Raw genomic sequence first — 8,645 nt, forward strand, 5'->3', positions numbered from 1 at the left:
ATCTCTCTCTACCCATCACTCTCGCACTCCCTCTATCTCTCTCTACCCATCTCTCTCACACTCCCTCTATCTCTCTCTCCCCATCACTCTCACACTCCCTCTATCTCTCTCTTCCTGTCTCTCTCACACTCTCTCTCTCCCCGTCTCTGTCACACTCTCTCTATCTCTCTCGCCCCATCTCTCTCACACTCTCTCCATCTCTCTCACACTCCCTCTATCTCTCTCTCCCCATCTCTCTCTCTCTCCACCTCTCTCTCCCCATCACTCTAACACTCCCTCTATCTCTCTCTTCCCATCACTCTCACACTCCCTCTATCTCACTCTCCCCATCTCTCTCACACTCCCTCTATCTCTCTCTACCCATCACTCACACACTCACTCAATCTCTCTCTTCCCATCACTCTCACACTCCCTCTATCCCTCTTTCCCCATCACTCTCACACTCTCTCTATCTCTCTCTCCCCATCTCTCTCTACCCATCACTCTCACACTCCCTCAATCCCTCTTTCCCCATCACTCTCACACTCTCTCTATCTCTCTCTCCCCATCTCTCTCTACCCATCACTCTCACACTCCCTCAATCTCTCTCTTCCCGTCTCTCTCACGCTCTATCTTTCTCAGCCCATCTCTCTCACACTGTCTCTATCTCTCTCTCCCTGGTGTCTCACACTCTCTCTCTGTCTCACCCTCTCTCTGTCTCTCTCTGTCTCTCTCTCCCTGTCTCTCTCTCTCCCTCTGTCTCTCTCTCTCCCTCTGTCTCTCACTCTCCCTCTGTCTCTCACTCTCCCTCTGTCTCTCACTCTCCCTCTGTCTCTCACTCTCCCTCTGTCTCTCACTCTCCCTCTGTCTCTCACTCTCCCTCTGTCTCTCACTCTCCCTCTGTCTCTCACTCTCCCTCTGTCTCTGTGTTTCACTCTCTCTGCGTCTGCAGAAGGGTATAGATAGTCTAAGTGAGTGGGCGAGGGTCTGGCAGATGGAGTACAATGTTGGTAAATGTGAGGTAATCCATTTTGGTCGGAATAACAGCAAAATGGACTATTATTTAAATGGTAAAAAATTGCAGCATGCTGCTGTGCAGAGGGACCTGGGTGTCCTTGTGCAGGAATCTCAAGGAGTTGGTTTGCAGGCGCAGCAGGGAATGAAGGCAGCAAATGGAATTTTGTCCTTCATTGCGAGAGGGATGGAGTTTAAAAACAGCGAGGTTATGTTGCAGCTGTATAAGGTGCTGGTGAGGCCACACCTGGAGTTACTGTGTACAGTTTTGGTCTCCTTACTTGAGAAAGGATATACTGGCACTGGAGGGGGTGCAGAGGAGATTCACTCGGTTGATTCCGGAGTTGAGAGCGTTGGCTTATGAGGAGAGACTGAGTAGACTGGGACTATACTCATTGGAATTCAGAAGAATGAGGAGAGATCTTATAGAAACATATAAGATTCTGAAGGGAATAGATAAGATAGAAGCAGGGAAGTTGTTTCCACTGGCAGGTGAAACTAGAACTAGGGGACATGGCCTCAAAATAAGGGGGAGCAGATTTAGGACTGAGTTGAGGAGGAACTTCTTCACACAAAGGGTTGTGAATCTGTGGGATTCCCTGCCCAGTTGAGGCTCCCTCATTGAATGTTTTTAAGGCAAGGATGGATAGATTTTTGAACAGTAAAGGAATTAAGGGTTATGGTGAGCGGGCGGGTAAGTGGAGCTGAGTCCATGAAAAGATCAGCCCAGTCTGCAGGTACAACAGGTGATCAAGAAGGCAAATGGGATGTTGGCCTATATCGCGAGGGGGATGGAATATAAAAGCAGGGATGTCTTGATGCACCTGTACAGGGCATTGGTGAGGCCGCAGCTGGAATACTGTGTGCAGTGTTGGTCCCCTTATATGAGGAAGGATATATTGGCATTGGAGGGAGTGCAGAGAAGGTTCACCAGGTTGATGCCGGAGATGAGGGGTTTGGATTATGAGGAGAGGCTGAGGAGATTGGGTTTGTACTCGTTGGAGTTTAGAAGGATGAGGGGGGATCTTATGGAGACTTATAAGATAATGCGGGGGCTGGATAGGGTGGAGGCGGAGAGATTCTTTCCACTTAGTAAGGAAGTTAAAACTAGAGGACACAGCCTCAAAATAAAGGGGGGTCGGTTTAAGACAGAGTTGAGGAGGAACTTCTTCTCCCAGAGGGTGGTGAATCTCTGGAATTCTCTGCCCACTGAGGTGGTGGAGGCTACCTCGCTGAATATGTTTAAAGCGCGGATGGATGGATTCCTGATCGGTAAGGGAATTAAGGGTTATGGGGATCAGGCGGGTAAGTGGAACTGATCCACGTCAGATCAGCCATGATCTTATTGAATGGCGGGGCAGGCTCGAGGGGCCAGATGGCCGCCTCCCGCTCCTAGTTCTTATAGAAATATAGAAGATAGGAGCAGGAGGAGGCCATTCGGACCTTCGAGCCTGCTCCCCCATTCATCACCATCATAGCTGATCATCCAACTCAATCGCCTAATCCTGCTTTCCCCCCATAACCTTTGACCCCGTTCGCCCCCCAGTGCCCTATCCAGCCGCCTCTTGAATACATTCAATGTTTTGGCATCAACTACTTCCTGTGGGAATGAATTCCACAGACTCACCGCTCTCTGGGTGAAGAAATGTCTCCTCATCTCCGTCCTAAATGGTCTACCCCCAATCCTCAGACTGTGAGCCCCTGGTTCTGGACTCCCCCCACCATCGGGAACATCCTCCCTGCATCTACCCTGTCCAGTCCCGTCACCAAACCCCGCCCCCAATCCCAAACCCCGCCCCCAATCCCCGCCCCCAATCCCCAAACCCCGCCCCCAATCCCCTGGTTCTGGACTCCCCCCACCATCGGGAACATCCTCCCTGCATCTACCCTGTCTCGTCCCGTTACCAAACCCCGCCCCCAATCCCCAAACCCCACCCCCAATCCCCAAACCCCGCCCCCAATCCCCAAACCCCACCCCCAATCCCCAAACCCCGCCCCCAATCCCCAAACCCCACCCCCAATCCCCAAACCCCACCTCCAATCCCCTGGTTCTGGACTCCCCCCACCATCGGGAACATCCTCCCTGCATCTACCCTGTCTCGTCCCGTTACCAAACCCCGCCCCCAATCCCCAAACCCCGCCCCCAATCCCCAAACCCCGCCCCCAATCCCCAAACCCCGCCCCCAATCCCCAAACCCCGCCCCCAATCCCCAAACCCCGCCCCCAATCCCCAAACCCCGCCCCCAATCCCCAAACCCCGCCCCCAATCCCCAAACCCCGCCCCCAATCCCCTGGTTCTGGACTCCCCCCACCATCGGGAACATCCTCCCTGCATCTACCCTGTCTCGTCCCGTTACCAAACCCCGCCCCCAATCCCCAAACCCCGCCCCCAATCCCCAAACCCCGCCCCCAATCCCCAAATCCCGCCCCCAACCCCCAAACCCCGCCCCCAATCCCCAAACCCCGCCCCCAATCCCCTGGTTCTGGACTCCCCCCACCATCGGGAACATCCTCCCTGCATCTCCCCTGTCCAGTCCTGTTAGAATTTGATAAGTCTCTGTGAGATTCCCCCTTCATTTGTCTGAACTCCAGTGAAAACAATCCTAACCTGGTCAATCTCTCCTCGTACATCAGTCCCGCCATCCCCGGGATCAGCCTGGGAAACCTTCGCTGCAACTCCCTCGAGAGCAAGAACATCCTTCCTCAGAAAAGGAGACCCAAACTGCACACAATACTCCAGGTGTGGCCTCACCAAGGCCCTGTATAATCGCAACAACACATCCCTCGCTCCTGTACTCAAAACCTCTCGCAATGAAGGCCAACATACCATCTGCCTTCTTTACTGCCTGCTGCACCTGCATGCTTACCCTCAGCGACTGGTACACAAGGACACCCAGGTCCCTCTGCACACTCCCCTCTCCCAATTTACACCCACCAATGGCAGAACCCTGAAGAATATTGATAGGCAGAGAGATCTGGGTGTACAGGTACACAGGTCACTGAAAGTGGCAATGCAGGTGGAGAAGGTAGTCAAGAAGGCAGACGGCATGCTTGCCTTCATCGGCCGGGGCATTGAGTTTAAAAATTGGCAAGTCATGTTGCAGCTTTATAGAACCTTAGTTAGGCCGCACTTGGAATATAGTGTTCAATTCTGGTCGCCACACTACCAGAAGGATGTGGAGGCTTTGGAGAGGGTACAGAAAAGATTTACCAGGATGTTGCCTGGTATGGAAGGCATTAGCTATGAGGAGAGGTTGGAGAAACTTGGTTTGTTCTCACTGGAGCAACGGAGGTTGAGGGGAGACCTGATAGAAGTCTACAAGATTATGAGGGACATGGACAGAGTGGATAGTCAGAAGCTTTTCCCCCAGGGTGGAAGAGTCAATTACTAGGGGGGCACAGGTTTAAGGTGCGAGGGGCAAGGTTTAAAGGAGATGTACGAGGCAGATTTTTTACACAGAGGGTGGTGGGTGCCTGGAACTCGCTGCCGGGGGAGGGAGTGGAAGCAGATACGGTAGTGAGTTTTAAGGGGCATCTGGACAAATACATGAATAGGATGGGAATGGAGGGATACGGTCCCCGGAAGGGGAGGGGGTTTTAGTTCAGACGGGGCAGCATGGTCGGTGCAGGCTTGGAGGGGCCGAAGGGCCTGTTTGATTAGATTTGAGTTGATTTATTATTATCACATGTATTAGCATACAGTGAAAAGTATTGTTTCTTGCGCGCTATACAGACAAAGCATACCGTTCATAGAGAAGGAAAGGAGAGGGTGCAGAATGTAGTGTTACAGTCACAGCTAGGGTGTAGAGAAAGATCAACTTAATGCGAGGTCGGTCCATTCAAAAGTCTGACAGCAGCAGCAGGGAAGAAGCTGTTCTTGAGTCGGTCGGTACGTGACCTCAGACTTTTGTATCTTTTTCCCCGACGGAAGAAGGTGGAAGAGAGAATGTCCGGGGTGCGTTGGGGGGGGTCCTTAATTATGCCGGCTGCTTTTCCCCGAGGCAGCGGGAAGTGTAGACAGAGTCAATGGATGGGAGGCTGGGTTTGTGTGATGGATTGGGCTACATTCACGACCTTTTGTAGTTTCTTGCGGCCTTGGGCAGAGCAGGAGCCCCAGACCGAGCTGTGATACAAGCAGAAAGAATGCTTTCTCTGGGGCATCTGTAAAAGTTGGTGAGAGTCGTAGCTGACATACCCAAATTTCCTTAGTCTTCTCCTGTGTTGTAATTTTCTTTGTTCTTTGTTCTACTGTTCCTTTGCGTTCCTCTGTTCTTATGTTCTGTCTCTCTCTGCCTCTCTCTCCAGCCCCTGGGAGATGCGTGCGTTGGTAAGACAATGAAGGTGGAAATCGTCTTGACAAACCCGCTGCCAAAATCCCTGAAGAGCGTCGTGCTGCGGATCGAGGGACCTGGGCTGCAGCATCCCCGCAAGGTTGACATTGGGTGAGTGTCCAATACAGAGGGTGTGGGGTTATCTCTAACACGCCTGAGGAGAAGTCGCAAGGTGACGGGGGAAAATAATTCATCCCGTGTGAGAAAAAGAGCGCTGATTGGCTGACAAGTAGGAGGACTCTGATTGGCAGAGGCGAGTGCACCAGTGGATGGTGACTGACAGTCAACTGCCGAGCGCTGCTTGAAATTGACATGGTCCCCGGAGGCTGCGGGGATGAGCGCATGGGGTGTTGGGGGGTGGGGGGCTGTCCTTGGCAGACAGGAAGGACGGGTGCGCACGTTGCGCCTCTTTCAGCCGAACGAAACACGCGACAGCTCGTTCGCTGGTCCAGTCCTCTGGAGAGACGCGGTTTGACCCGTCAGCGGCGAATAATTCCCTGGCGTCTCTTACCCTGAAGTCTGAGAGGAGTTGTCGAGGGAGGGGGAGGGGGGGTGGTTGCTGCCGCTGCAATCTGGGATCCTCTGCAAGAGGGGTCTGTCTCTCTCTCTCTACCGCTCTCGCTAACGCCCTTCTCTCTTCCCTCCCCCGCCGGTTTTTACAGGGACGTCCCCCGACACGCCACCATCACCGTCACCGAGAGCCTGGTGCCTTCTAAGCCTGGGCCGAGGAAGCTCATCGCCAGCCTGGACTCGCAGGAGTTGACCCAAGTCCACGGAGTGACGGAGGTGCTAGTGAAGGAGGGCTGAGGTGGACCAGGCCAGATGGGGACGAGGTGGGGGGGGGGGGGGGCAGGAGGAGGCCAAGAATTAGCCCTCTGAAGGACAAGTTTGACAGAAACCGTTCAGTATTTCGGGGACGAGGGAGGGGTTTGAGGTGGGAGGGGGAGGGGGAGGGTGGGGGGGGGATGGGGGAGGGGACAGTACGTCATTTGTTTATTTATTCTTAAGCTACTTTCGATATTTTAACTGCGGGCGTCAGCCAGCCAGGGCTGGCGGCCATTTTCCCTGAGGCCTGAGGCCTAGCCAACCAAGCCTGTTGGCCGCCTGAAGGAAGAAGGACATTTCCCTCCCCCCCCACCCCCCAAACAAACAATTTCGCTCCCATTATCGAAAGAATCACTGCCAGGGCAGGATAAGGATCCAGTGAGGCCCATTCGGGCCCCCTCGTGCCTGTTAGTGACAGGAGGAGGCCTATTCGGCTCTCCCTCAGGCCTGTCAGTGACAGGAGAGGCCTATCCGGCCCCCTGAAGCCTGTTGGTGACAGGAGCAGCCTATCCAGCCCTCTCAGGCCTGTTCGCGGCAGGAGCGGCCTATCCAACCCTCTCAGGCCTGTTCGCGGCAGGAGCGGCCTATCCAACCCTCTCAGGCCTGTCAGTGACAGGAGCAGCCTATCCAGCCCTCTCAGGGCTGTTAATGACAGGAGAGGCCCATCCAGCCCTCTCGGGCCTGTTAGTGACAGGAGGAGGCCTGTCCGGCCCCCTGAGGCCTGTTAGCAACAGGAGAGGCCTATTCGGCCCCCTGAGGCCTGTTAGTGACAGGAGAGGCCTATCCAGCCCCCTGAGTCCTGTTAGCAGCAGGAGAGGCCTATCCAGCCCTCTCAGGCCTGTTAGTGGCAGAATAAGGCCCTAATCAAAAACAATCCCAAAATATCTGCGCCGCAACCTCAACTTTCAAACTAACACTCTTCCAAACTGTCCCATATTTATAGGATTTTAAAATATTTATTCTAATTATCAATTTATGTATTTTTAATTCTTATAAAACTGTCCAGAATGTGAAACTTTATTACAATGCGACATGTGAAGAATTGTTCTGTTAATAAATAATTCTCAAACTCTCACATATCACTTCTGTGTCTGCGTTCGTTTCAGCCTGTTCATCCTTCATACCGTCCCCATCAAACACTCCCAGGACATGTACAGCACGGGGTTAGATACAGAGTAAAGCTCCCTCTACACTGTCCCCATCAAACACTCCCAGGACAGGTACAGCATGGGGTTAGATACAGAGTAAAGCTCCCTCTACACTGTCCCCATCAAACACTCCCAGGACAGGTACAGCACGGGGTTAGATACAGAGTAAAGCTCCCTCTACACTGTCCCCATCAAACACACCCAGGACAGGTACAGCACGGGGTTAGATACAGAGTAAAGCTCCCTCTACACTGTCCCCATCAAACACTCCCAGGACAGGTACAGCACGGGGTTAGATACAGAGTCAAGCTCCCTCTACACTGTCCCCCATCAAACACTCCCAGGACAGGTACAGCACGGGGTTAGATACACAGTAAAGCTCCCTCTACACTGTCCCCATCAAACACTCCCAGGACAGGTACAGCACGGGGTTAGATACAGAGTAAAGCTCCCTCTACACTGTCCCCCCATCAAACACTCCCAGGACAGGTACAGCACGGGGTGAGATACAGAGTAAAGCTCCCTCTACACTGTCCCCATCAAACACTCCCAGGACAGGTACAGCACGGGGTTAGATACAGAGTAAAGCTCCCTCTACACTGTCCCCATCAAACACTCCCAGGACAGGTACAGCACGGGGTTAGATACAGAGTAAAGCTCCCTCTACACTGTCCCCCCATCAAACACTCCCAGGACAGGTACAGCACGGGGTTAGATACAGAGTAAAGCTCCCTCTACACTGTCCCCATCAAACACTCCCAGCACAGGTACAGCACGGGGTTAGATACAGAGTAAAGCTCCCTCTACACTGTCCCCATCAAACACTCCCAGGACAGGTACAGCACGGGGTTAGATACAGAGTAAAGCTCCCTCTACACTGTCCCCATCAAACACTCCCAGGACAGGTACAGCACGGGGTTAGATACAGAGTAAAGCTCCCTCTACACTGTCCCCATCAAACACTCCCAGGACAGGTACAGCACGGGGTTAGATACAGAGTAAAGCTCCCTCTGCACTGTCCCCCATCAAACACTCCCAGGACAGGTACAGCACGGGGTTAGATACAGAGTAAAGCTCCCTCTACACTGTCCCCCATCAAACACTCCCAGGACAGGTACAGCACGGGGTTAGATACAGAGTAAAGCTCCCTCTACACTGTCCCCATCAAACACTCCCAGGACAGGTACAGCACGGGGTTAGATACAGAGTAAAGCTCCCTCTACACTGTCCCCATCAAACACTCCCAGGACAGGTACAGCACGGGGTTAGATACAGAGTAAAGCTCCCTCTACACTGTCCCCATCAAACACTCCCAGGACAGGTACAGCACGGGGTTAGATACAGAGTA

General features: G+C 53.2%; 1 protein-coding gene across 1 annotated transcript in view; it reads left to right on the forward strand.

Moving 5' to 3' along the window:
* The window catches only part of LOC144490827 (protein-glutamine gamma-glutamyltransferase K-like), a gene marked incomplete at its 5' end in the record, with an annotated part of 13,896 nt that extends 6,666 nt beyond the window's left edge, over nt 1-7,230 (forward strand). The window contains 2 exons of the mRNA XM_078208524.1: nt 5,299-5,435; nt 5,987-7,230. Coding sequence (XP_078064650.1) covers nt 5,299-5,435; nt 5,987-6,131 — 282 coding nt within the window. The remainder of the gene's footprint in view (nt 1-5,298; nt 5,436-5,986) is intronic.
* Nucleotides 7,231-8,645: the final 1,415 nt, after the last annotated feature.

Source organism: Mustelus asterias, unplaced genomic scaffold, assembly GCF_964213995.1.
Source record: "Mustelus asterias unplaced genomic scaffold, sMusAst1.hap1.1 HAP1_SCAFFOLD_3872, whole genome shotgun sequence".
Taxonomy (NCBI): Eukaryota; Metazoa; Chordata; class Chondrichthyes; order Carcharhiniformes; family Triakidae; genus Mustelus; species Mustelus asterias.